This window comes from Melospiza melodia, chromosome 21, assembly GCF_035770615.1.
Source record: "Melospiza melodia melodia isolate bMelMel2 chromosome 21, bMelMel2.pri, whole genome shotgun sequence".
Classification (NCBI taxonomy): domain Eukaryota; kingdom Metazoa; phylum Chordata; class Aves; order Passeriformes; family Passerellidae; genus Melospiza; species Melospiza melodia.
In genome coordinates, this window is record NC_086214.1 from 7,434,867 (window position 1) to 7,462,816 (window position 27,950).

The 27,950-nt window shown below is 50.3% G+C and overlaps 4 protein-coding genes across 4 annotated transcripts in view; 2 read left to right on the top strand and 2 right to left on the bottom strand.

The window, feature by feature from the left end:
- Positions 1-507: 507 nt before the first annotated feature.
- On the top strand, positions 508-5,248 carry C1QBP (complement C1q binding protein). The gene is made up of 6 exons (XM_063173790.1): positions 508-754; positions 1,355-1,505; positions 1,889-1,976; positions 2,516-2,611; positions 3,235-3,357; positions 4,826-5,248. The coding sequence occupies exons 1-6, from the start codon at positions 508-510 to the stop codon at positions 4,973-4,975; spliced, it is 855 nt and encodes a 284-aa protein (XP_063029860.1). The 3' UTR covers positions 4,976-5,248.
- A 252-nt stretch (positions 5,249-5,500) lies between these two features.
- On the bottom strand, positions 5,501-9,638 carry RPAIN (RPA interacting protein). Its single transcript, XM_063173791.1, has 7 exons — positions 9,553-9,638; positions 8,554-8,733; positions 7,965-8,028; positions 7,386-7,500; positions 6,695-6,758; positions 6,456-6,590; positions 5,501-5,720 (listed from the first exon to the last, which is right to left on the bottom strand). Exons 1-7 carry the CDS (start codon positions 9,628-9,630, stop codon positions 5,691-5,693), a joined length of 666 nt encoding a protein of 221 aa, XP_063029861.1. The 5' UTR covers positions 9,631-9,638; the 3' UTR covers positions 5,501-5,690.
- A 109-nt stretch (positions 9,639-9,747) lies between these two features.
- NUP88 (nucleoporin 88) lies at positions 9,748-19,758 on the top strand. Its single transcript, XM_063173841.1, has 17 exons — positions 9,748-9,984; positions 10,468-10,637; positions 11,251-11,376; positions 11,598-11,684; positions 12,334-12,510; positions 13,471-13,654; positions 14,017-14,167; positions 14,767-14,865; positions 14,987-15,077; positions 15,412-15,513; positions 16,766-16,924; positions 17,341-17,466; positions 17,958-18,023; positions 18,242-18,322; positions 18,627-18,753; positions 19,120-19,238; positions 19,538-19,758. The coding sequence occupies exons 1-17, from the start codon at positions 9,748-9,750 to the stop codon at positions 19,599-19,601; spliced, it is 2,166 nt and encodes a 721-aa protein (XP_063029911.1). The 3' UTR covers positions 19,602-19,758.
- Positions 19,759-19,979: 221 nt separating this feature from the next.
- The window catches only part of RABEP1 (rabaptin, RAB GTPase binding effector protein 1), a 48,202-nt gene continuing 40,231 nt past the window's right edge, over positions 19,980-27,950 (bottom strand). The window contains exons 16-18 of the mRNA XM_063173839.1: positions 27,556-27,654; positions 26,638-26,754; positions 19,980-23,759 (exon numbers count right to left, since the gene is read on the bottom strand). Of these exons, the coding sequence (XP_063029909.1) occupies positions 23,658-23,759; positions 26,638-26,754; positions 27,556-27,654 (318 nt within the window). The 3' untranslated portion in view covers positions 19,980-23,657. The remainder of the gene's footprint in view (positions 23,760-26,637; positions 26,755-27,555; positions 27,655-27,950) is intronic.

Below are 27,950 nucleotides of genomic sequence, written 5' to 3' on the forward strand. Positions count from 1 at the left end.
GTCACTCTTTCCTCTAAAATACACCAAAAAAACCTCAACCATTTTTTTTTTTTTTTCCTGAGGGGACTCTCATGCTCTGACCTGAACAGTGCCAGTCCTAATTATGAGCGGGATGATGTCTGGGATAAAACCTGTGCACGTCCCCCACATTCCTAAAGCTCTGTCTGTGAGTTCACCCGAGAAAGGACCTGCACGGGTGCTGTGTCCGTGCCATCCCTGCCCATTCCATCGTCAGAAATCCCAGCAACCAGGCACCCTATTAGCACATTCCGTGCTGCCGGGCCCGGGACTCGAACCCGGGGCCTCATGGGGGCCGGGGCTCGAACCGGGGTCTCACCTGGGCCGGGACTCGAACTCGCTTATCGACCGAACCGGGACTCGAACCGGGGATCTTCCCGGAGGCGGGACTCGAACCCGCGGTCGCGGGGCCCGCGCGGGGCGCGCCGGGGCCGGAAGCGGAGCGCGGTTCCGGGGCGGGCCGTCCTCGCCGCCGCTCGGTCCCGCACGATGCTCCTCGCCCGCTCCCTGCGCGCCGCCGCCGCCGCCGCGCTGCGCCCGCCGCTGCCCGCGCCGCGCCGCCCGCTCAGCTCCGCGGCCCGCCGCGCCCTGCTGCCGCCGCCCGCCGCCGCCGCGCCGGCCCTGGCGCGCTCGCTGTGGCAGCTGGGCGGCGGCGCGGGGCGGACGGCGCTGCTGCGGCCGCGGCGGGGCTCGGCCGGCCGCGTGTCCTGCGGCTGCGGCGGGCTGCACACCGAGGGTGAGCGGGCACGGAGCGGGGCCGCCCTTGGGAGGGCGCGGGGAGGACACGTGCGCTGCGCCCGCTCCGTGCTGGGCAGCACGTGGGGCGGGAGGGCTTTCCCTACTCATCTCTCTTTCCCTAATGCCTCCTCTTTCCTTAAGCCTCCTTTTCCCTAAACCACCTATTTCCCTAAATTCTGTGTTTTCCCTAAATTCTGTCATCGCCTAAGCCCCCTTTTCCTCTATGCCCCCTTTTCCTCTACACCCCCTTCGCTACCTCTTTTTCCCCTACTCCCCCTTCCTTAACCTCCTTTTTCACAACTCCCTTTTCCCCAATCCCCCTTTCCCTAACCCCTTTTTTTTGTTCAAACCCCCATTTTCCCAAACCCCCTTTTCCTGCCTGCCCTTCCCTTAACCCCACTCCCCTTTTCCTTAACCCTCCCTTTTCTTACTCCCCTCTTTCCTTACCCTCCCTTTCCCCACATCCCCCTTTTCCTATCCCCCCTTTCCCTAACTATCCATTCCCTAACCCCGTTGTCCAACACCCCTTTCCCCGAACTCACCCCCCCATCCTTTCCTTCATCCCTCCCTTTCCCTAACCCCCTTTTCTTTCCCCCAGGAGACAAAGCCTTTGCGCAGTTCCTGACGGACGAGATCCAGGAGGAGAAGAAGATCCAGAAGCACAAATCCCTGCCCAAGGTGTCCGGGGGGTGGGAGCTCGAGGTGCACGGCACGGAGGCCAAGCTGGTGCGGAAGATCGCGGGGGAAAAGTGAGTGGGGTGTGGGAACGGTCCCCAGCCCCCGAGGGTGGGTGGCTGGGTGGGTCACAGTGACCAGGCTGCTCCATGTGCTCACAGCCCAAACTGCGCCTTTGTGTGACCGCTTTGGGCCAAAGACACTTTTTTCCACGCCTTTTTGTTACTGTGTTTTGTGTTACAAAGTTTCACGTGGTCTTCCTGTTTGAAAAATAACAGTTCGGTAAAACTTTAAAAGGTGAGAGCACTTGGAGGGAGCAGCTTCTCCCAGGTGTGTCTTTTAACTGCAGTCCCTGCTTTTGTTCACACACTGTGAATCCTGAACAGGGCTTAAAAGGCCCATTCTGATGGGCATTTTGGGGATGTGTTCAAAAGAATTGTTTCTGTTTCTTGTGCAGGATAACGGTTACATTCAACATCAATAACAGCATCCCACCCTCGGCTGAAGACGACACGCAGGAGCAGCAGAAACCTGATGAGCAGGAGGTGACTTAGCCTTGATGTGCATTTGATGCTGGGGACACAGATGAAAAATTGAGCTTTGTCCTCAAGTGTTGAGGCTTTGGCTTTTTCTCCCCCTTACTTGATATTTGCGAGCATTAAGTCACAAAATGCAGATTTCCCAGGGCTGCCTGTCCCTTCCTCTCTGCTGCAGGAAGGCAGAGATAATGATAAATTAGAGGAGAAATAAGGAGAAATTAGAGGAATTCTAAGACTTTCTAGCACCTTCCAAAAGGTCTACAGGAGAATGGGAGAGGGAAGCTTTGTACAGAGGAATGGAGTGACAGGTTGAGGGGGGGATGGCTTTTAACTGACAGGGAGTGGGGCTGAATTGGATATTGGGAGGGATTGTTCCCTGTGAGGGTGGGAAGGCTCTGGAGGTGTCCAGGGTTAGGCTGGATGGGGCTTGGACCATCCTGGGATAGTGGAAGGTGTCAGGAATACCCAGTGCTGGCTGGGCTGTGCTGTGGTTGCTTTGGCTCCTGTTCAGATTCCAGTGCTGATGCAACTGTTCTCTTATTTAGCCTGAACTTACATCAACTCCAAACTTTGTAGTGGAAGTAATAAAAGATGATACAAAACAGACCCTTGTGCTAGACTGCCATTTCCCTGAAGATGAGGTGAGTATCACTGTGCCCCTCTTGGATTTAACTGCTCTTTGCAATCTCTTGCTTTTCTGAATCAGCACAATATCCAGTCTCCTCTTATTTCTTTATTTTTCTTAATCAGAAAAAAAAAGGGGCTATATGTTGGCCTTTTTTATAGTGGGGAGGAAATGTTTATGGCATTCCTCACATCCTGCCCTGGTGTTTCTGATCAGCTGCTTATTGAGCTCTTTATTTAATTACAGTAGAGAAGTGGGGATTAGAAAAGGAGGGGAGAAAATAAAATTGAGAGCTTTCACTCACACTGGTATTTGTGGTTTATTTTGTAAATGTTAGGAGATGTTTAACAGCCAGTCTTGGCTGACAAAGATGAGACAGACATGGGAAGACATGTTTAGAACCACACAGAAGTTGTTTTTTTGTATTTGTAAAATTCAGGCTGCTGATTTACATGGCAGCACAAGCTTAGAGGTTTTCCTGAGTTCTGTGCATGTCTGTGCTTGTCCTCAGAGGGGAGAGGCACAGCTTCTCTGGCCTTAAGGCTTTTCCTGAGGTATTCCCAGCCTGAGGATGAGCTGTTTGAGTGTGCCCACTAATTGCAGCTAATTGCATGCCTTGTATTTGTTTTCCTGCCTCAGATTGGACATGAAGGAGAGGAAGAAAGTGACATTTTCACAATTCGGGAGGTCAGCTTCCAGCCCACTGGAGAGGCTGACTGGAAGGACACCAACTACACCCTCAACACGGATTCCCTGGACTGGGTAGGTGCTGCTAAAGGCCACAGAGAGCTCTCAGCTCACCTCACCTGGCTGTCCCTCTGCTCCTGGGCTGGGAATTAAACCTGACAGGGTGTCTGAGACAGGGGCTGGCCCTGCTCTGCCCCTGAGCTGGTGCTTCTGCTGCAGACTTGAGGGTGTCTCATGATCCCAGGGTTGTGCACTGCTGGAGGCATTACCAGGAATCAGGACAGACAGGGCGAACTTCTTCCTTTCCAGATTTTATATGTGGATTTCCCAGCAGGGAGTCACATTCTGGAAATGCTTTGACACTTGTTAAACATCTTTTGATCTGTGTTTAACAATGTGGCTTATCAGACACCATGTGTAGGTAAAAGCATCTGTGTGTGGTATCTGAAAAAATACATTGTGTCCTGCTTTTCCAGGTGTGTTGTTAGACTTGTAACACTAAAAATATGCACTAGAATCTGGGTGTTCTTATGTTCTCAATGCCAGGATTTTAAAAGCTACAATTTTTAGTTTGAGGCTGTCATGTTTAAAACAGAAAGTAGAAGTGCTAGAGTGTATCCCCTTGAGAAGCCTTCATGTAAAAATTGCTTAGTGTGCTGTAGACCATCCCACACTGATTATTCTATTTTTCCCCTAAGACATTAAATTAATTTAAAATGTGAATGAAAAGGAAAAAGCCAAGTTCATGACTGTAACATTTAAGCCTTTCAGACAAACCTGTACATCAGATCCCTTTCCAAAGTGTTAGCTCACCCCTGGGTAGAGGGACAGGCAGAGCTTGGCCTGTGTCATCCTTGTCACTTCCCCTGATGACTCCACAGTCTGGGGATCATCTCCAGGGTGCAGCTCATTTGTAGGGTTGAGTTTGGGTTTTTATTACGTGTTCCATGGCCCTTTCTGTCCAAATATTCCATCCAAGGTCAGGCCTGCCCTCCTGGGGTGGTGCCTTGAGAGGCTGCCTAGAGCAGAGGCTAGACAGTGTTAAAGGAATAAAATAGGATTTATTAAAAGGCCTTAAAGGATTCACCTGGGGCAGTACAAGAGCCCAGCCAGGGCTACACCAAGGATGGTTGATGAGTCATGGGTTTTCACACTTTTATAAGTTTTATAAACTTCCATTTCCATATTGGGGTTAATTGTCCAATTCCACTCTAGGTTATGCAGTCCCATCCTCCCAGTTTCCACTCCTCAGTTCCCTGTTTGCACTTTTTGGGCCTAAAGCTGCAGGGGTGTCCTTGGTTATGGGGCTGGAAAAGGATTGTTTTGTCTGACTGAGCTGTGAGGAGAACTTGCTGACACTTTTAATGAAATACAGAGTTAAACACTAATGCAGAACAGAATCTGGGAAATATAAATGCTAAAAATGAAGGCATCCATGGGAGCTGGGCCTGATTTTCCTGGGAGGAAGTGCCAGTTGTCAGGGGACATTTCAATGCACCCCTGCCCAGGTGTGTTCCACTAAAGGTTTCTGTTCCTGCTCCAGGCTCTCTATGATCACCTGATGGATTTCCTGGCTGACAGAGGAGTGGACAACACCTTTGCTGATGAATTAATAGAGCTCAGCACTGCCCTGGAGCACCAGGAGTACATCAAATTCCTTGAAGACCTTAAAAGCTTTGTCAAATGTCAGTAGGTCAGGCTAGGAAACACAGCCTCAAGCGTGGGTATTCCACAGTGCTGCTTCATCCAGCAATACCCAAATAAATCTTCACAGTGGATACAGAGAGTAAGTAAGGAAGGTGGAGAAGGAGGATTCTCACTTGGAGTTGGGGAGTTGTAGTGATGGTGCAGCCCCAATCAAGTTCTCCAGTGCTACAGGCCGGAGTTGCCTCACCCTGCATGGGGCTTTTTGTACAATTAAGAATGAATGTGAAGAATAAAAACTGTTCAACATATCACTGAAAAAGGGTGGTTTCTCTTCTTCTTGCTGTACCAGAACTGCCATGAGAGTGATGGCAGAGTTTCTCTGTGCCAGAGCTGCTCACAGTAGTTGTGGCAGTGATGGTTGAGCACTTTTACTTTAACCAGTAACTCCAATTGCTGTTTAAGTTTTAAGTTTATTTAAGTTAGTTAATTTATTTAAGGTTCATTGAAACTCAAAGCTGAAGTCCAACACGAGCTATGAGATCACTGATGTAGTATTAAAGACAACCCCAAAGCCAAAATAAACAAATATATTTATTTCAAAACATGTCCTGTGTGGTTAAAAGTGCAGGTCAAGGCAATACTGTGCCTTTTGGAGTGTCTTTTTGACACAGCAGTTAGAAATATGTACAAAAGAGTCCTAGCAGCTCTGGGTGAAGTTTAGTATTGAAGTCTTCCAGAAGTAAAGCAGCAGCTCAATCACCTTAGAGGAGAATCATCCAGGAGTCACAGACCTTCACAAAAAAGTTGAACAGAGAACTGTATTAATGTATAAAGTTCAAAACTATATGAACAGGAAAAACTATTGATTGGAGGGGAAAAAAAATCACAAAAGAGTTGTTGAGCACTGGCAGAGGCTGCCCTGGGAAGTGGAGGAGTCACCATCCCTGGAGAGATTTAAAAGACACCTAGATGTGGCATTTGGGGACATTGGTCAGTTGTGGCCTTGGCAGTGCTGGGGGAATGGCTGGATTTGATCTTAGGGGTCTTTTCCAACTTAAACAATTCCATGGCTCTACTTGAAATGCTCTGCCCCTACCACTGTCCTCACTGGTTTTACATAGCAAAGCAAGCAGCAGCTCTAGCTGGAGCCAAAGGGCTGCTGTGTGTTCTCTGAGACACCTGGATGAAGTTTTTCAGGAGGTTTAAACAAGTAATTTTTAAACTTTTCTTCATGAACCCCTTACCTGATCAGATGGTGCACACAAGACATAGAAGTTGTTGGCTAAAGTTAGGGCACTAGATTTGACAGGTCCTTGAAAGATTCCCTAATCCAGCAGTTAAAGGTGTGTACTTTAGAATGTCTCTTTTATGGTTGCTGGTGGTCAAAGGTAAAGCCATTTCCAAGGAATTTTGTGAAAAAACAGCCACACAAACCCAGAGATCAACAGACCTGTGGTTTCTGCCTATGTAATTGAGCCATGGATCCAAGCAGGGATCCTTTCCAGGACCCTGACATTTGCACTCACAGGGCAGCTCATCAGCAGACTGGCTTCCTCCTCCATGCCACTGGTGACTGTGAACTCGGGGCTGTGCAGGCACCTCTGACTGTGCTCTGTCAAGGTCATTTCCAGCAGGGACCGAAGCTTTCCCTCTGTCATATCCTGAGAATAATTCATTCAAAGTCAGCTGGAGTTCCTGTCTGTAGCTTAAAGCTGCCTCTGCAGCAGCAGGGATGCCACACACAACGTGTCACAGTGCAGCTCACCTGTGTGCTGATGTACAATCCACACTGGCAACAAACCAAGTGAGCCTTCACAGTCAGGTTATTCCTGGGAAGAGCAAACTGTGAGCATCATGACACCCAGAACAAGGAAAGATCTTAGCAAGAAAAACCCCTAAAACCCAAGATCCGCCCCCCACCACTGGATTCAGATCATTGCTCAGGCATTTCTGTGTTGTTGAAATGAGCAGCAGCCTCTCTCTGCACATTTCTGAGCCCAGACTGCTGTAGGAGAGCGGGGAATCTGATTCCAATGCCAAGGGCTTTCTCACTTACTACATACAGGGCAGATGACCCTGTCAGTGGAGCAAAAAACCCAAAACCAACTCAACAGCCCCCTCATTAGATTTAAATCATTGCTCAGGTATTTTTATTTAGTTGAAATGAACAGCAGCCTCTCCCTGCACATTTCTAAGCCCAGACTGCTGCAGGAGAGTGGGGAATCTCATTCTCATGCCAAGGGCTTTCTTAATTCCTACCTACAGGGCAGATGACCCTGTCAGTGGAGTGAAAAACCCCCCAAAACCAACCCAACACCCCCCCCAGTAAGATTCAGATCATTGCTCAGGCATTTCTATGTTGTTGAAATGAACACCAGCCTCTCCCTGCACATTTCTAAGCCCAGACTGCTGCAGGAGAGTGAGGAATCTGATTCCAGTGCCAAAGGCTTTCTTACTTCCTACATACAGGGCAGATGACCCTGTCAGAAGCATCCAGGCCGTCCAGCATGGCGTTGAGACATTCCTCATCGAAGCGCAGGCTCCGCTCGTACTCCTCGATCACCAACTGCTCTGCAGCAACACAGCACAGCACAGCACCCTCAGGGCCTGCTGGGCAGCACAGCCAGAGCTGCTGGGCTGATGCAGGCTGGGCTGGATATGAGTTTCTAAGAGCTTTTACTCAGATTTCTATGCTGGGTGAAATCATTCCTGCTAATCTGGTTTTTTCTGTGGCTCAGCTCGTCTCATATGGGTCTTTCTGATCAGCACTTTAGAAACATCCTGAATTGATTTATTAAGGTTCCTAGAGCTAAAAGATCTCAGTCCTGTTTCTATGGCCTCCCTCACAGACTTTAAAATGACACTTAAACTCTTAAAACTGTGAGAAGAGGTCTCAGTACCTCAGCAAGATTTTTAAAGAGGCTCTTGCCCTGTATCACGTGGTTTGCAAGAACCAAGGAGTGCAGCCTCAGGTTTTCTGCACTACCAGGAAGTTACAGATCAAACAGGAGTCAGAAGATGTGTAAAGATCTTACCTTGCAAGATCAGTTCTTGTTGGATCTCTTCCAGCACTGCCAGCTCATCAGGGTCCTCCAGCACCTGAAAGGTGAATGAGTCAGTGATCCTCCCATTCCACTTTCTCACTTCCAGCACCTGACTGAGCTGGAATATAAATCCACTCTTATTCTCCTGTCTCCTGTTTGCAAATCCCTCTATTTGCACACCCATGCACTGTGGGAAGCAACCTGTACTGCAAGCACAAGTGCAGAGCCAGCCAGAAGAGACCCAAGTACAGCCTGTCCAAGAACTCGCTTTTTAAGACATTGAGGTTTCATTTCCATTCTCAGAAGAGGGAAGTGACAACCAGCTATAAAAAGCACAGATGAGAAAACCAATCCTCTGCTGTGATCCACAGGCTGTTTGTGAAAGAAATAAGGAATTTCCCCACTCATGCCCGGAGGCACTTTCACAGCTCAACACCCTGCCTGAACTGCAGAACAGGAAACCCTGAAGCTCTTGAGTTTTGTCGGCTCCAATGAGAAGCTGAAGTCAGACCCTCAGGGAGCTGTATTCGATACTCCTGTATCACACACGTGGTGTTGAGGCTGGGGACCCAGCACTGACCTGCTCCATGGGCTGCTCTCCGCCGAGGCCGGGCAGCCTGTCCCGCAGCTCCTGCCACTCCTGCTCCATCACCTCCTGCACCAGCAGCGCTCCCGGGGCCGCCCTGCTCGCCCCATCCCCGGCCTGGCGGTAGCGATCCAGCAGCTTGGCCCGGCTGCTCCTCAGCCGCTCCATGCAGCGCTGCGGGGACAGCAGAGCGCCCGGGGCCGTCAGCGCCGGCTCGGGGGGACACGGGGGTACCGGGGCTGGGACACGGCGGAGGGGGTGCGTCCCACAGGGCTGAGGGACCAGGAATCCCTGAGGGGACACGGGGGTACCGGGGCTGGGGGTGAGACACGGCGGAGGGGGTGCGTCCCAGAGAGCCCAGACAGCGGGAATCCCTGAGGGGAGCCCGGGGGGTACCGGGGCTGAGGCACGACGAGAGGAGATGCGCCCCACAGGGCTGAGAGACCGGGAATCCCTGAGAGGACACGAGGGTACCGGGGATGGGGGAGCCGGGGGTGAGACACGGCAGAGGGGATGCGCCCCACAGCGCCGAGGGACCGGGAATCCCTGAGGTGGGACACGGGGGAGGCACCGGGGCTGGGGGGTGCGTCCCACAGGGCCGGGAGAACGGGAATCCCTGAGAAGGACACGGGGGGTGCCGGGGCTGGGGGGTGCGTCCCATAGGGCTGAGGGACCGGGAATCCCTGAGGGGCACGGGGGTACCGGGGCTGGGGGTGCGTCCCATAGGGCTGAGGGACCGGGAATCCCTGAGTGGGCACGGGGATAACGGAGCTGACCACGTCCTGGAGGGGCTGCGGGGGAGCTGGATGACAGCTCGCAGCGGGGGCAGCGCCGTGCGTCACTCGGGACGCGGTCAAGGGACAGTTTCGGACGGGGTGAGGTTCACCCACCCCCGCGGGACCACTGAGGCCAGCCCCGGGAGGACCGAACTGGGTCTAAATGAGAAGGAAGCCCACGTCCCCCCCCCCCCCCCGCAGCCCGCTCCCCGCTCACCCTGCGGTACGTTTCCCTCCAGGGCGGCCCGCCCGGGCTCTTGTACCGCGCTCGGTGCCCCTGCACCGGCGCCGCCATCGCGCCGACCCCGCAGCGCGCCTGGCCCGCGGGGCACGCCGGGAAATGTAGTCCGCGGGCGGCGGCGCCCATTGGCCGCGCGGGCGGTGACGTCAGGGCGGCGCGGCGCGCGGGGCGATGGCGGCCGAGTGCGGCCCGGCGGAGCAGTGGCGCGCGGCGCTGCCGCAGCACGCGCTGTTCGGCCGCCTCCGCGAGCGCGCGCCCGCCGCCCCCCGCCCGCCGCGGCTCCGCGACCTCCTGTGCGGGCTGGGCTCCGACCTGCTGCTCTGGGACGGGCCCGCCGCCGCCCTGCTCGCCATCGGCCTGCGCCGCCTCGGCACCGGCACCGACCCCGCCGCGCTCGGCCGCTACCAGGTGCGGGAGGGGCTGAGGGGATGGAGGGCCCAGGGGGGATTGAGGGGAGCAGCGGCTGGGGCGGGCGGTGTGAGGGGATGCGGAAGAGGGGGCTGGGGTGGTGGCGTTTGGGGCGTGAGGGGATGGGGGGTCGTGGAGGGACGGGCTGGGTGTGAGGGGCTGTGAGGAGGGGAGGGGGTGTGAGGGACTGGGCGGGCCGTGAGGGGATGTGTGGAGAATGTTAAAAACGGGACAGAGAGGATGTGAGGGGATGCGAGGTGTGAGGTTTGAGGGGAGGAGGGTCATGGTGGGCACGGGGCTAACAGGGTCTGTTCCTTGAAGGAATATCATCCCTCAGCCCGCCCTGGGATGTCCTTCCTCAAGGAACCCACTGCTTTGTGCCTGATTCCGTGCCGTGTAAATAACCATCCAAAATAAAGATGAGCTGTACTTCCGTGGGTGCTTTGAAGGGCTTGTGATTCCCTGTAACATTTCTGTTTTCAGACTCTTCTGTGCATAAACCCGCCCCTTTTCGACGTGCACCAGACGCTGCTGAGCCCTGCCCAGCACCATGTGGCGCTCATCGGTACCAAGGGGCTCATGGTGCTCGAGCTGCCCAAACGCTGGGGCAAGAATTCCGAGTTTGAAGGTGGGAAATCCACGGTGAACTGCAGGTGGGTGAGACCTCAGGTGAATAATAACACCCTTGTCCTGCCACTCTTCCTCTACACCCTCCCTTTCTTGGGGTTAGGCAGATACAGAAGGCACTGGTGGAAGGTACAGGTTGTATTGGTGTTGTGGGGCAGTCATGAATGAAATTATTTTGGCTCAAATACTTGCTTGCTTGTCAAGTAACCCAAATAAATGACCTTCTAAACTTGTTGTAATTGCTGAGGAGCAAGATGCTCCTCTAGTATTCTGTAGCTTTCCACAGAATCATGGAATGGTTTGGAAGAAACCTTAAAGGTCAGCAAGTTCAACTCCTGTTATGGATAGGGACATCTTCCACTAGACCAGGTTGCTCTGAGCCCTGCCCAACCTGATCTTGGACATGTCCAGAGATGGGGCAGCTCCTCTGAGGTCTTTCAGCTATGGCAGCTGAAAGCAGATGTTTTGGGGGAAATAACAGAGGGCTTCAATTTAAAGCTGCTTTCCAACTTTCAGAGTAGTACAGATAAAGACTCTGAAACCTTTTCACTGTGTCTCTAGCTCTTCTTGTCCCCACCTCCCTTTGGAAGTAGCTCGTGTGTTTGTGGTCCCAGTGCAAGTCTCTGCTCTGTGTTCCAGCACCATTCCTATTGCGGAGCGCTTCTTCACCAGCTCGACCTCCCTGACCCTAAAGCATGCAGCCTGGTACCCCTGTGACACCATGGAGCCCCACATTGTGCTCCTGACATCAGATAACACCATCAGGTAAGCCCCATTTGCGTTTGATTAGTCAAAGTGGGGTTTTTTTGTCACATCCAGCCTTAATTTGTCACTGGGTATTTGCATCCTGCCATTTTTACCAGAGTTAGCAATAAGAAAGTAGGATGGGGGAATTTCAGAGTGAGTGGCTGATGTTCCTGTGTCAGCAGGGAATGTGCAGCACTGCCAGCAGAGTGACCATGGCTGCTGTTTCTTTCTTTCCCCAGGTTTTACAGTCTGAAGGTGCCTCACACACCCATCAAGGTGATTGTGCTTTCAGACACCGAGGAGGAGACTCTGACCATCAAAACAGGGTTGGTGTGGCTTCTTGTATTTTGAAATGCTTTTGCAGAATAAGCTCAGTATTCTCAGTTATGTTTTTAATCAATAAGTGATAAATGTGCCTGAAAATCTCATATGAATTCTGTAGTGCTAGCAGTTCTTCATGGCAGAGTACCTACACTTTCCCTTTTCCTTCCTTCCTTTCCTTCCTTTCCTTCCTTTCCTTCCTTCCTTCCTCCTTTCCTTCCTCCTTTCCTTCCTCCTTTCCTTCCTTCCTCTTCCCCACCCTTCTAAAGCAAAGTGGTGACAAGCTGTATAGTTAAGTGTTTGTCAGAGTAGTAGCTTGAAAACCACGCACTGATGTTAAGAAGGGGGTTTTAAATGAGGAATGTAGAGAATAGATTATCTTTTTATTTCATTCCTGGCCTGGTTGGAAACAGAACTCTTGCAGCACAGAGTGGTGTCCCTCACAGAAGTACCAGAGCCCCTCCTGTGTCTCTGGAGCTGTGGGGGCACTGCAGGACCCATGTGCCACATCAGGGGTGTCCCTTACAGCCTTGTGTAGCTGGCACTGCTGGATGGGATGGGGTTGGGCAGGGATTTGGCAGCACAGCCCTCAGGAGCAGGTTACACTCTGTGCTCTCAGTGCTTGCTGACCCAGCTGGTTGTGCCCTGTGCCAGGAGAGCCTACACAGCATCCCTGGGTGAGACAGCCGTGGCCTTCGACTTCGGGCCACAGGTGCCGGTGCCCAAGCACGCCCTGGGCCAGCGCGGCAGCGAGGAGGTGCTGGGCTACCCCCTGTACATCCTCTATGAGAATGGAGAGACCTTCCTCACCTACGTCAGCCTGCTCCAGAGGTAGGCTCTGAGCCCCAGGGCTCGTGGGGTGCTTGGCTGTACAGTGCTGGGGTGGGAGAGTCACCTCTCGGCTTGGCTGGGACTCTGTGAGGGATGCTGGGCTGAGTTTGCTTGTATTGCAGCCTGTTCTGTCTCTGTGGCAGTGCTGGTAGACTGGAATCCAAAACCAGCCTGTCATCCTTTCTCATCCAAACATTATGGGTGCAGCTTCCACTGCTCAGAATGCACTGTGCATAATTTACCACCAGCAATCTGATATGAACACACAGGGCTGTAAAAGATCAGTGGGTCTAAGGCTGTTCAGTGTATTTTGTGGCACAGACATCCTTAGCTTTGGATGAGGCTCATGAGCCAGGGGCATCCTAGGAAGAGAAATTGAAGAGCATAGGGGGTTCACAGGCATGTTCAGTGGAAAGTCAGGATGATTAATCAAAAATATAAACATGATACAAGAAGGAATTACTTTAGAAAACTGAGAAGATGGTGCAAGACTTACAAGTTAGATCTTGTGTAGCTGAATATTAAAGCGTGTGGTACTTGGGTTAGAAACAGCACTGTGAGGGGATCTGTCTGCAGGCAGTGAGGTGGCTTTAGTCCATCTAAAGTTCTGCCCAAAGAAATGCCACAGCACAAAATGCTGCATGTGAAGTGCAAGAACCAGTTGAGTAATCATTAACTTGAGCCTTCCATGAGTATTTTCTGTTCTTGCAAGAGAATGTTTCCTCATGAATTTTTGCAGTGTAGCTTTGGTTGCTTTCAAAGCATAAAGTGTAATGAAATGAGCTCTGATTTCCCCTCTGAGCTCTCCAGCAAGGGGCTGCAGGTCAGACTTGAACTCTGCAGCAGTGCAGTGGGACTCAGAGCTCCCAGCCATTGTTTGGCAGCCCTGGGTTGAGACCAGACCTGTTCCTCACCCGTTCCTCACCCGTTCCTCACCCGTTCCTCACCCGTTCCCTGCAGCACGGGCAGCCCAGGGAAGCTGCTGGGGCCGCTGCCAATGCACCCGGCGGCCGAGGACAACTACGGCTACGACGCCTGCGCCGTGCTGTGCCTGCCCTGCGTGCCCAACATCCTGGTCATTGCCACCGAGTCGGGCATGCTCTACCACTGCGTGGTGCTGGATGGAGAGGAGGATGATGAGCAGGTACCTTCTCTTGGTTTGGTTTTTTTTTTTCTGGAGGTATTTTTGTTTTTTTAATCCAAGTTCTTGCTGCAAGGTGGCAGGATGCCTCGAAGTGTGTGCCAAGTGCCAAAGCTGCATTCTTTTGGAATGAGGTGGTGAATCTTTCTCCTGTTTCAGCCAGTTCCTGTGGCTCCCTGACACTTTTATATTAAATCTCAGTCCTGTGTACCTTGAAATAGATCAGTTTTTGATCAAATTTACTAGGATCTAATTTAAGGAGGATTTTCCTTGACAATTAAAACTTGTATCTCTTTCTTGATGCTGTTTATGTTGGCATTCCTATTTAAATGATGTCTGACAGAAGAATTTAATGCTCTTTACAGTCAGAGAAGTCCTGGGACCCAAGATCTGATCTTATTCCTTCCCTGTACGTGTTTGAATGTGTTGAGCTGGAACTTGCACTGAAACTGGCAACAGGAGATGAGGAAGATCCTTTGGAGTCTGACTTCTCTTGCCCAATCAAGCTGCACCGAGGTAGGGCTGTTGTTCAGCTCGTGGCTTTTTGTGGCACACATTGAGGAACCAGTTATCTGCACATTCTCATCAGTGTCAGACAAACAGGGGGTTAGAGTAAGGATTTGCCTGATGCCCTCAATACAGCTGTGGAAGGAGCAAGCCTGGCAGGGGCTCCAGTGTAGATCACACATGGTCAGTACTAAATTCTGTCATCTGAGGGTTATAAAGCAGGAGTTTCTGCATCTGTGCTGACCTGTGAGTGTGAGGGAGCGCTGTGGAGAGAGTGATCCCAAGGGAAGGACCTGCTTATCCCATGGAATTGGGGCAGGACAAAATGTTTGGGTCTCTGGGAGCAAGCAGCTGGTCAGAATGTGGTCTGCTAGTTTTAATAATCTGCCATTGGAAACCTGTCTGAGTGATGCAATGTGGTGTGATAGGAAGGGTTCAAAACATCATCAGTGTGTTAGACTCTAACACCTGTGTCTGTTTCTGTGCCTGCACTAAGATGTTAAAGCTGACTGGACACTAAGTTGCTACACAGGATCAGCAGTGCAGGTGTGAAGGGTGAGTTTTTCTCAGTTCAGTGCCACCTCTTACATTTTCTGCTTCAATTTCAGATCCCAAATGTCCCTCTAGATACCACTGCACACACGAAGCTGGTGTCCACAGTGTGGGCTTGACATGGATCAACAAACTGCACAAATTCCTTGGTTCAGGTGAGTGAGGAAAGTGGGGAACAGATGAACATCTGCCAGCAACAGGCTGGTGGATGCAGGTACTGCTGAATCCCTCACCCTGCAAAGTGGATCTGATGCATCCTGACTTGTCTCCTTGTAGACGAGGAAGACAAAGACAGTTTACAAGAGCTGGGAGCAGAACAGAAGTGCTTTGTTGAACATATTCTTTGTACAAAACCACTGCCATGCAGGTAAAAAACCAAACTCTTTCTCAATTGCTCAAGTTGGGGACTTGCTATGGAAAATATTTATGATTTGTCATCTTTTGCTGCATTCTTGCCATTAAAGCAAGCTCAGAAGTTTTCAAAAAATACAACTGAGCAATCTGTGTATCAGGATTCTTACTGCACAGTTAGGGTAGTAGCTTAAAATTCTTGTGTTTCTGTGTGAAGATCACCTGTCAGAGCAGCAGAAATTTTCACTTCTATGTACCTGACCTTGGAGCATTTCCAAAAGAGTGAACATGCACAATTTCAGGAATTAAGAACTCTCCTGACTGGGTAATTTTTGTGTTCTTCTCTTCAGGCAGCCTTCTCCAATTAGAGGATTTTGGATCGTTTCTGATGTCCTGGGGCCCACCATGATTTGCATCACCAACAGCTATGAGTGCATTACAAGGCCTCTCTTGTATGTGGTTCTCAGTTGAAGTCCATGACTGCATGGGAAGGACCCAAAAAGGATATTCCTGTTTTTCAGTTACTCTTTGATTGTTTCACCCCAGGCTTCTGCAGCTCTTAGGACACTCCATGAAGTTTTGCTTTCTGAACACTCCCTGGCTGAGCACTGGGAGTTACTGAGCTGTTACCTACTGCTGATGAGGTGTTTGTAGGGGATATTATTAATCAGGTCACTTTTAGTGAGAATTAGGACAAAAAATGTTCTTGATGGTATTGTAGGGGGTTTTCAGTAGTGTTGATATTCTTAATGGGCTGCTGAGGTTGTGTGTGCCTGAAAGGGGAAAAACAGAAGTAGGATTTTTGTTTGTGCTTCCAGTTACTTTCTTTGGAGGTGGTGGCAAAGATACAGAATGGTGTGAATGTGCATTTGCACAGTGAAATGAACACCTTGAGGGGGTGACACTATTTTCAGCTCTTTTTTTTTTTGCAGGACACTGTTTAAGGTAGAACAGACAGCAGAGCCAGTGTTAACATGAGGTTCTCCCAGAGACCTTTCATTTATTTCACAGATTCCACACAGGTGGGCAGTGACCAGGCAGGGTGCTTTGTGGAGAAGGCCACGCTGCTGTTCAGTGCCTGCCTGCCTTGTTCTGGAACTTCCTTCTCTTTAAGCCAGAGGATATTTATGATCCTTGCTAGTTTGAGCTGTGACCAAACAGGTGTGGGGATGTGAGCTTTGCCTGCCCTGCCAGGGCTGGATTTACCAGGTCCCTGAAACAGCTGCAGTGACACAGGAACTCCACAGCAGAGGGGTTCCAGTGAGGGAGCTCTGACTGTTTCAGTGTGTGACTGTGTCAGTGAGGGAGCTCTGGCTGTTTCAGTGTGTGTGACTGTGTCAGTGAGGGAGCTCTGACTGTGTCACTGAGGGAGCTCTGGCTGTTTCAGTGTGTGACTGTGTCACTGAGGGAGCTCTGGCTGTTTCAGTGTGTGACTGTGTCAGTGAGGCAGCTCTGGCTGTTTCAGTGTGTGTGACTGTGTCAGTGAGGGAGCTCTGGCTGTTTCAGTGTGTGTGACTGTGTCAGTGAGGCAGCTCTGGCTGTTTCAGTGTGTGTGACTGTCAGTGTGGGAGCTCTGGCTGTTTCAGTGTGTGTGACTGTGTCAGTGAGGGAGCTCTGGCTGTTTCAGTGTGAGTGACTGTGTCAGTGAGGCAGCTCTGGCTGTTTCAGTGTGAGTGTGTGACTGTTCCCTTGTGCTGTGTGCAGGAGCACTGTGCACCCTGCGTCCCCTCCCCTGCTGTGCACCAGGGAGGACAAGGAGCTGGCCGTGTCCCCGCTGCGCATCGTGGCCGAGGCTGAGCATTCCTTTGAGAAGCACATCCAGGGCATCCTGCAGCGCAGCTCTGCCAACCCCCTGCACCTCAAGTGAGCACAACCTGGGGCACCTGCAGGGCAACCCTTGGGAACACACTGGGTGTTGGGCTGCTCCTACTGAACAGCACATGGCCTTGGCATGGCAGTGCTGGGCACAGCTCCTGCCACTGACTGGTACCTGTGTCCCTGTGGGGATGGCACCCAGCCCTGTGATGGTGCAGCCTGGGAGGGGATCCCTGGCTCCAGGCTCCTGCTCAGAGCAGGGCTGCCTTCAGCTGGTGAGGTTCTCATTGCTTGGCCCGTTGGGTTTGGGGTATCCTAAGCTACCTTGGGATTTCCTTAATTTAACCCTCACTTTCACAACAGACCCCCTCCCCCCGCCCCCCTGAGCTTTACCATAAACACTGGAAGTGTTTTAGGCTTCCAAAGGAACATATTAGTAAGATGGCAAAAATCTCAATCTTAAGATCTGCAGATAAAGATGCTGCTCCTCCCCCTGAAGAATGCCTTCAGCTCCTCAGCAGAGCCACCCAGGTGTTCAGAGAGGAATATATACTGAAACAGGACCTGGCAAAAGAGGAGATTCAGCAAAGGTAATGCAAAACTCATAAAAATGTGCTGGCATGTCTCTGTGACACAGCAGCACTGTGGGTCTGATCCTGTGAATGAGTAAATGTACTAAATGTAAAAGTAACAATGAATACCAGAACTTAAAACTGAGTTATCAGGAAAAGCAGGGGTGAGTTAATAGCTGATCTCTGTAGTGGCTTATAGGGGAAGAAAAAAAGGGTAAACACACACAGATAAAATACTTTTCTCATGGTGTTTGCTTGCCTGGGCCTGTGGGTGGCAGGAAATCTGACCTCAGCACTAATCCTGACAAAGGAAAATTGCCTTAAGTCTCTGCTGCTTCAAATCATAGTCAGTTATTTACACTACAGTTAAGACAAAATGTGAGTTTTTTCTCACTGCCCCCCTTTCAGTGTCTTTAGTTCTTCCCACTCCCAGCATTTTCTCTGTGGTGTAAATCCCGATTCACCTGATTGCAAATGGTCTGTTTTTTTTCCATATGTGTTTATTTCAGAGTGAAGCTGCTGTGGGGACAGAAAAAGAAACAACTGGAGGATCTGAGTTACTGTCGAGAGGAGAGGTGAGTAGAGCCTGTCCCCTTTATCCAGTCAAACCTCAGGAATGATGCACCCGTGGTGGCTTGGACAAGGCCCTGTGTGGAACAGGTGAAGGCATTCCCAGCCTGCAGGTTTGCTCCCTCCTCCAGCTCCCTCCTTCAGCCTCCTTGTCCTTTCCCCACACCCTGGCCTGTCCCGTGTGTGGATCTGAAGTCAGGAATTGTTTCTCCCTCCCCTTAAGGAAAAGCTTGCGGGAGATGGCCGAGCGCTTGGCTGACAAGTATGAGGAAGCCAAAGAGAAGCAAGAAGACATCATGAACAGGTGAGGGCACACAGGGCTATTCCACCTCACAGCCCCTGATGTTAAACAGAGTTTGCAGGTGTGGCAGAACAGAGTGGGCAGGAGCTGCTGGTTAGTTACAAACTGGGCTTCTGCAATTCCCTGTGCTGGGGCTTGGTGTGATCTGTCTGCAGGCCCAGCCTGAGCCAGCCCCATGCTCAGAAATGCCCCTGAGACCAGGTGGAAGGGGAAGGTGAAGCCCCTGAGACTTGGGCAGCATGGCCCAGGTGTTTGAGCAGAGCTGGGAACCAGGGATGTTAACTCAGAGACATTTCTTGCTGTAAAGGATGAAGAAAGTCCTTCGGAGTTTCCACTCTCAGCTTCCTGTTCTATCTGACACTGAAAAAGATATGAAGAAGGAACTGCAGACAATCCATGACCAGCTGCAGCACCTGAGCAATGCTATCAGACAGGTGAGAGGAGGAATGGCCAGGCTGGGAGGTTCCTGAGCTCCTCCCTCAGTGCTGACAGAGGAGTCCTGCCAACAAAGTGATGCTGTCCTTGTATTAATTAGCAGCAATGAACTAAAGGGGCTTTGGGCCCTTGGTGTAATACAGACAGAACCTTTGCACACACTGTAAGCCCTCAGAGAGCTCCCCAGTCCCCAGCCTGGCAGGGACATTTCTTCTCTTTGTGGGAAGTACAAAAGCAGACAGATTTGGACCCAAAAAAAACCCAATTAATTGCAGTACAACACAGCAGTCTGTAATTAACAAGCTTCCACTGTGGCAGGCAGCACCAGCACTGACTGGGCCTTCTCTCCTCTCCTCTCCTGCCAGGTGAAAATGAAGAAGGAATACCAACAGAAACAGATGGAGAAGGGGCGCAGCCCCCGCAAGCCCAGCATCAGCCTCAGCGCCTACCAGAGCAAGTGCATCCAGGCTGTCCTGAGAGAGGAGTAAGTGCAAGCTGGGCTCCTCCTGAGCAACCTGAGCCCTGGTCACCTGCAGTCCAGGTGTCTCAGGTGTCACTTAAGCCATGCTGGGGCAGAGGGGCTGAAGCACAGGACGTGCAGCTCCTGAGAGCAGCACTTGGAGCAGATGTATGGAAGTGCTTTAGCCCCAGGATCCCAGGGCAGTCTGTAACCCAGCCTGGGATGACAGGCACTGCTCCCATTCCCTGTTTCTACCAGCTCTAGTGTTTCCCTTCCTCCCTAGCTCTGTGCAGCCTTTTGACTTGCCTTATTTTTTCTTGAAGGGGAGAACACATCCGGGAGATGGTGAAACAGATCAACGACATCAGGAGCCACGTGAACTTCTGACGTGTCCTGGAGAGGACCCTGCAGCCAGGGGCTGGATGAGCTTTACCTGGCCCTGGTATTCCCTTGTATATTTACCATTTGTATGTTGAACAATACACCTTTTACATATTATTTTGTAAAGAATTGTGAAATAAAATACTTTTGATATGACTCCTCACATGCTGTGGTTTCTGTTTTTGTCATGGGAAAGGGATGTGCTGTAGGTGTTTTATATTTGTGGTGTTAGAGGGTAACTCCTGCAGCTGCCTCAGGAGTGGGGGTTGCTGCTCCCTGGGGTTATGCTGGGATTGTCTCCCACTCTTGCTCCATCAGGGGGTCCCTGGGGGGAGGCTGTGGCAGGAGGCAGAGGAGAAAGACCAGAGCCGTGCACACACACACTTCAGCAGCTTTTTTTAATTTGGAACACTTTCTCCATAAAGGACACACCTTCAGTACAGTTAACAAATGGTTACACTGGAATCCTGGAGACAGCAGAATTCTACACCCACGATTGCACAGGACACCAATGGCTTGGCTCACTGGAATGCAGGATTGACTTCCAAACACTGTTTGCCTTTTGCAAAGATGGCTCTGCAGTCCTTCTTGCCATTACAAGGCCAATTCAGTCTCTGCTGTAGACAGACTCTAGTGGACAATAAGGAATTGTTGTCCCTCCCCCCTGCCCTTGGAAAAGGTGCCACAGTGAAGCTCAGGGGGGACAGGAGTTACTGCACTGCTAAAACAGGGGGGCACTGCTGGGGGGTACCAGACATGCTGCAAGAACACTTTGTACAGGTTAAGACTATACAGGTACAGGAATGCAGACAGAACTCCAGAACTCCACCTGGGCCCTGCTACAGCCTCCACCAACAGCTCAGCCCCTGGCACAGCTGAGCAGTGACACTGCCCGAGCCAGGAGAACCCAGCCAGCCCCAGCCACGCTCCACAACACCCAGAACTGGAAGGAAGAGCATTTGTTTTCTCATGTTCACGAGCAGCAACACCAGAATCCATCATCCAGTGAGTATCTACACCAAGAGCTTTTCCTACATTTACAGTCTTTTAAATTTGCTCTGCAAATTTGGCACACACTGTCTTGTTTTGCTTTTAAAGGCCCCTTTGAGTCTGAGTTCAGCAGAAGCTCAGTTGCTGCTGCTGAAGCTTTGCTGTCCTTCCCCCAGGAGGGACAGCAGTTTGCAGGGAGCACATCCATGTGAACAGCCAGGGTTCCAATTTCCAACTGAATTGTTTAAAAATCTGACATTACAGCAGTTGGTGAAAAGGGTGACTCGTGTTCCAACACTAAAATGGTCACAGCTGGTACTGGGACAGGAGCACAGGTGTTGGGCTGTGTGATGGAACAGGGAGGTGAAAAGGAAAAACCATGCAAGAGCTGCCTGCCCTCCTCTCCACACCAAAGGAAGTTCCTCCAGGGACTTGTGCAGTGCCTGGCTCACCAGCAAGGAAAAGCACACAGTGCCCACCCCAGGGCTGCAGGTCTGCCTTTGGGAGCAGCTCCACAGCCCTGGGGCTGCCAAGGAGCCCAAAGCACTTGCCCCACTCATCTCCTTCCTGCCAGGCTGCAGCCCTGAGCTCACCCTGACACCACCACACCTGGGAAAGCTGTGCCCACGAGCCACAAAAACACAGCAAGGAAAAGCCCCCAGCCCTGCAGCACCTGAAAGGCTCAGGCCAAGACACGGGACCAGCAAGGGATGCTGGAAGGCCAGAACAGCTCCTCCCCCTGCTCTCTCACACTGGGACCATCCAGAAACACAACCAAAAATATTTTACTGTGAAAGACTTCAAGGTGCAGTTCCTAAAGAGCTCAGCTTGCTGAAGAGGGTGCAGGATGTGGTGTAGTTTTGCCATACAAGAGGTTTCCTTACACCTCCTGCACAGGTGAGGCCCCAGTTACAGTAACTGACCCTGTAACCTGTTACACATTTTGGCAAGGGAGGGTGGGAACAGAGAAAAAAGCTTTCCTTTCTGTTCTGCAGCTCCTACTAAAGGCCTGTAGTTTTGTCTCTAAAGTCTACCCAGCCATTGGAAACTGAATTAAAATATCTGGTCCTGGATTTCTGCATCAGGACCTGGCTGCTGTCACCCACAGCTCAGCAAATAGTGAGGAAGAGTAAAAAACCCCTAATCTGGTAACTGCCAAATAAGACTCAAGCCACACTTCAACATCACCTTTATGTGACAGTAAGTGTCACCTTTAGACATGACAGCTCTGCCATCTGTTAGTCATTACTAAGGTGGGAAAATTGCTTTTGGGTGTCAGGATTATGAAGGGAATTAATTGCTAGGGTGAATAAAATGCTTTAATTCTTGTAATGAGTGGCAAGGAATTGAGCTTGTATGATGCTTTTTTGGCTGTTTTTAAGGCATTCCTCTTCAAAACCACTGGTTCTGACTTGATGTCAGTAGCAGGACATACACTGCTAAAAATAGGATCTAAGCACTTAAAATACATAGTCATGTGCATTGCAGTTTGGAGCAGTTTCTGTCACTTTTGAAGGTGATGAAGAAAAGCAGATCTCTGGCCAAGTATATGAAGCAAAAACATCAAGGAATGGAGGAAAAACTAAGAAGTTTTGGACAGCAGGATCTGCTCCTTCAGCCTCCTTTTAACTGAGTTGCAAAGTTCAAGAATTGGGTTTGTACCACCAGGATCACCAACACCTGCGACAGCTCAGGAATGTGTCCAGCTGCATGCATGGATCTCCAGCAGTGCAGGAGGAGCAGGAGGAGGAGGAGGAGGAATGCTCATGTTACCTCAGGACATTTATAGAACAAGAAACCCAAACCTGGCAAGTGAGTGATCACAAGAATTTCCTGCCTCTGCTGCCACATTACTGAGTGCAATTGAACAGTCTGGGAGCAGAAGCAGGGGACAGCACAGGAGCCAGCCCTGAGCAGTGCAGGACAGCACAGAGCTGCACTGCCCCTCCAGCAGCACAATCCTGCAGCTCCTGCAGCTCTGTGCCCTGCCCAGGAGGGTCTGGCAGTGCTTCCCTGGGTGCTGGCACTGCCCTGGACACCATCCCAGAGAGCTCCTGCCTTCACACCTTGTGCCAGCCCCAGAGCAGAGCACACCTGCCCCACCTCAGGCCAATGCTCAGACATGCACATGACTCTTACCAGCTTTTTTCTGTTTGGGTTTTTTGTTTGCTTGGTTTTTGGTTTGTTTTGTTTGTTGGTTTTTTTTTTTTTCCCACACAGAAGGGATTCCAGGCACTGCTCAGCTTTAGGAGATGAGAAACAACCGGTTGTAGCTCCATATTCTAAATTACATTTGTGAAAAGAGATTACAAAACAGTGCATTTCTTGTGCTTTTCTTTCTGTATCTGAATTCAACAGAAAAATGGCAAGGAGTTAAATTCTCAGTACAGTGTTCTTTTTCTTTTGGATTAGCATTTATCTGTTCAGGAGATACACAGCTCACTCATATCCACATTTCAGCAGCATTCAGATTCTTCACAGAGCCAATGGTTTTTAAAAAAAAAAGTACTGAGTTATGAAATAAGATCAATATCCAGTGTCCTGCTAATAAAGTCATATTTTAATATAAAATATTCATACAGCATACTCTACACCTCATTCTCTCTGCTAGCTGAATACTGTTACTGACTATTCAAACAGAAAAACTTCAACCACTTTGCTCTTCAACGTTTTGGAGGGACAATAGTTTCCAGCAGCTACTTTGATCACAGTAGTGGGGGAAAGAACAGAGGGAAAGACAGGGGTTTATGTTCCAAAACTCTAGATTAGGTTACGAAGTCGGCTGAAAGAGGGAAGTTTTTCAGAATGTAAGGACTGATCCCACTCAGTGGAACACGAAACACTGCACTCATTAGTGTTTCCATTAGAAATTCTCCTTCCTACACTACAAGTCACCCTTGTGCTCTCTTCCTGCCCAGTACGAAACCTTTTTCCCCTCTAGAAACAAAACTTAAGTCATTGCTCCCCTCTGTTGTCTTCTGCTCTCTCGGTTAGAGTTAAATAATAATTAATGTTGCTATAAAGATGAGTTAAAAACCTCAGCCACAGCCTTGGAGCCCAGCAGGGTGTCTGTCATGTTTCAGGGAGCTGATTAATGTCCGTCAGTTTTGTGTCGTTCAGGATTGCACGGATCCTCTCCAGGGAATCTGCCTGCCGGATCCTCTCCAGCTGCACCTGCAGGAGCAACACGGGAATGCAGTCAGCAGGGGCAGAGCCAGAGCCAGGCACAAGGGGGCAGAGCCAGGCCTAAAGGGGCTCAGGGCCAGGTCTAAAGGGGCCCAGAGCCAGGGCTAAAGGGGCCCAGAGCCAGGCACAAAGGGGCTCAGAACCAGGCACAAAGGGGCTCAGAACCAGGGCTAAAGGGGCTCAGAACCAGGCACAAAGGGGCAGAGCCAGGCACAAAGGGGCAGAGCCAGGCCTAAAGGGGCCCAGAGCCAGGGCTAAAGGGGCCCAGAGCCAGGGCTAAAGGGGCCCAGAGCCAGGGCTAAAGGGGCCCAGAGCCAGGGCTAAAGGGGCCCAGAGCCAGGGCTAAAGGGGCCCAGAGCCAGGGCTAAAGGGGCCCAGAGCCAGGCACAAAGGGGCTCAGAGCCAGGCACAAAGGGGCTCAGAGCCAGGCACAAAGGGGCTCAGAGCCAGGCACAAAGGGGCTCAGAGCCAGGCACAAAGGGGCTCAGAGCCAGGCACAAAGTGGGGAGGAAAGCAGAGCCAGGTTCAAAGGGGGAAGAGCCCAAAGCTCACACCCAGGCCCAAAGGGGGGAAGAGCTCAGGGGCAGGCCTTAAGGGGCACAGAGCCAGGCCTAAAAGGGAAAAATCCCAGGGCCAGGCCCAAAGGAAGAGCCCAGAGCCAGGCCTAAACGGAGAAGAGCTCAGAGCTCATATCCAGGCCCAAAGGGGGAAGAGCTCACACCTAAACTCAAAGGTGGAAGAGCTCAGAGCCAGGCCCAAAGGGGGAAAAGCTCAGGGCCAGGCCTAAAGGGGGAAGAGAGCAGAGCCAGGCCCAAAGGGGGGAAAGCTCAGAGCCAGGCCCAAAGGGAGGAAGAGCCCAGAGCTCACACCCAGACCCAAAGGGGGAAGAGCTCAGAGCAAGGGGAAGAGCCCAGAGCCAGGCCTAAAGGGGCTCAGAGCCAGGCCTAAAGGGGGAAAAGTCCAGAGCCAGGCCTAAAGGAAGAGCTCACACCCAAGCCTAAAGGGGGAACTGCTCACACCCAGGCCCAAAGGGGGAAGAGCCCAGACCCAGGCCCAAATGGAGCCCCCAAGGGATCTAACATTACCAGGGGCTGAAGAAATGCAAGGTGTGAAGCAGTACAAGTTTAATTTGGGCCTCAGAATAGGAAGAAGACATGAGGCAGTTGTGATTTTACAACAATCCCCCACTTTCTGGGGGTTCCAGGCATCACCAGCACTCTGTGTTTTGTCTCATGTACAGTCATTGACACTGTACTGGAAAACTGGAGATGTGCAAAGTGAACCTTCCCAGGAGCAGCCCCACACGTGCCTCAGAGGCTCTCAAGGTCACAGCCAAAATGCTCTTGGAGCAAACATCCCATTTCCAGGCTCACTCCTTACTCTGCTGATAATCCACTTTAAGCTGTTTCCTGTCTGCTGAAAAAGGGCCCAGCAGAACTGTGCTGGAACCAATGCAGAGAGCACAACTGATTTCTTTCTCACACTCAAACTTCCACCATCCTTGCAATAGGATCTGAGTTTCAGTTATAAATCCCCAACTAGAATTTAGTTGCTTTTTAAACCTTCCTCTGAATTGCTGATAACTAATTTGTCCAGTGGACCCCTCACACAAGGGGTACCTGCCCAGGCTCTCACTGACAAGGCCAGAGAAGGGAATAACCCTGCCAAGAAACCACAATCCTCCTCTGATGGTCACCTCACACTGTACAGTGCACATGGCACAAGCTACAAACTTTCTACTTAGGGCAGAAAGAAAACACAAAACACAGACCTACAGTTCTAACTGAGCTCAAGGTTTACTAAACTACCTGCAAGCTGTGGAAGAGCCCACCACTCATCTTCAAAGTGGTGGCTGTTTGCTCTAAGAACTGCATAAAACAGTGCCTGCACACAAAAACTGAGGATGAGGACAAACAAGAAGCAATTTCCCTAAGCAGGACAACTCAATAGTCTCCTTTGTCCTCCCAACTCCTCCAGACACAGAGCCAGAGAGAACAGATCTCTATTGTCCATCCAGCTAAACTGTGCCTAGTAAACAAATCTCCCACATTCTGGTGTTAATTTTCCAAATAAACCTGAATGCCTGACTCAAAATGTGCAGTTTGAATTCTGCTGGATGTCACTGAGGGCCTGGCAAAGGACTGCAAGGAGATGGGGCTGAAATTCAGCAGCTCCTCTGTGAGCAAAGCTGGAACATAAAGGGGGCACAGACTCTGGGAACACAGACCCTGAGGGTGAGCCCAGTCCAGCCTGGCTTCCCCAGGGCACTGAGAGCTCCTCTGCACACAAACTGCAGCAGAACAGCCTGGCAAACCTGGGTCAGCCTCAGGGACACCCCTGACCAAACTCCTCCCCTCACATCAACCACAGGTTCACTGGGTGGAGGAAATACAAGGATAACAACAGAGACAATTGCAAGGACAAGACTTTTAGAATGTATAAACAGAAAGCAGTAACTGTGACACTAAGAATCACTTCATATTTTCAGATCAAGCAGTACCAGCTCCTTACTTTGTCCTCAAATATTTGCATCTGAATGATTTGCTATGAAAATATCACATTGGAAGCATCAGGAGATGGACAAGGAAAAACACAGGTCTGGAAGAGCCATCATCTCTGGCCCTGCAGTTTCTTTTAGTACAATAACTGAAAATTAGCTAGAACCATGTAATCAGGATGGAATCCCAATAGTTTTAATAATAATATCATAGTGGGAATACCTGAGCAGTTTATTACACTAACAAATTCTAAAACAGATCATAAATACCAACATAAGAAAATTTACAACTGCTATTTCTTATTTTGCTCAGCTCTGGAGAAATAATGAAACTAAATTAGCCCTTACACATTGATTGGACTCTCTTACCTGAAGTGTCTGGGAAAGCTTTACAAAGTCTCTCTGCACTTGCTCACTGACATCCAACTCAGTCTGCAACCTCTGGGCTTTGTTCTTCTCTTCAAACACCAGCTGCTCAAGGTTGGCCTGAGGAGGAAACGATTCTTATGCTTGAACTGAATAAAAATCAGCAGCTTGTATAAACTGATTGAAGTGTGTGTGTGATACCAGAGGAAAGCAGCACAGCATTCACAGGGCAACAAACCAAACCAGTCTTTCCCCACCTCAGTTTTCCAAAGTGCAAAATCAGGGGGTAATACCCATTAATAGGTGCCAATAGACTGGTTAAGGTATGAAAAAGCCCAAAGTCCCTTAACAGCACCATGAGCAGGGATCTCAAAATACAAAGGCAGAGTTCTGAGTTTTAGTGCAGTAAGTTCATGGTAAGGGCAGTAATTTGCTGCTGGAAATGTAACTGTCCTGCTGTCCTGAGCTTTAGTCAGAGAAGTGCTGGGGGAAAGGGCATAAAAAAACCAAAACCACAACAAGAGAGGGCAGAGAATGAGAGCTCAGATCACAATTATTCCATCTGAGTGCTGAAGTAGAGCCTCTTCCTACAGCAACTACAAAAAAACCCCAAACATTTCTTCAAAAGCATCAAAGCATCCAAGCCAAGGTTTGGTAATCAGGACACTGCACAGGCAGGAATGTTCCTGAGCCTTCCCCTGGGATGGTCAGGTCAGCAGCAATTCAGAGTCACCACTTCACAAATCACAGTGAAAACAGGGGTGAGGATTTAACCACATCCAGAGGACATTTTTATCCTGCCAGTTTCTTACCAACATTCAAAAGCTTCTTTTTTTCATTCTTAGGTAGTGCCACATTCTCTGACACAGCTGCTCATCACAAAAGATGCAGATACACTTCACATCCAGACATCATAGCTACCTTTGCTGCAGTCTCCTTCTTCAGCTGTTCTTCTAGAGCACTCTTTGCCTCCTGCAGACTCTCCAGCTGCTGCAGGTTTTCCTGTGAAGAACTTTCCAACTGTATAGTAATAATACAAAAAAAATTAACTAAACTTCATAACATTTCCATCTCCCACAGTCCCTCCATAAGGAAGTCTAAGTATCTTTCAGTACTTAGGGGACTCAGAAACACACCTAACTAATCTCGTTTAGGGGCAGAGAAAATACCTGAATAACACCACTTTCTCTCCATTTATTTACTTTTGGAGCTGGAGAGAAATATCCAAACTTGACATTTAGGTCAGTTAGGTAGTCTAGTAATAGGAATTACTTAATCCAGTATTTAGATTACAGATTAATAAAACAGATCAAACA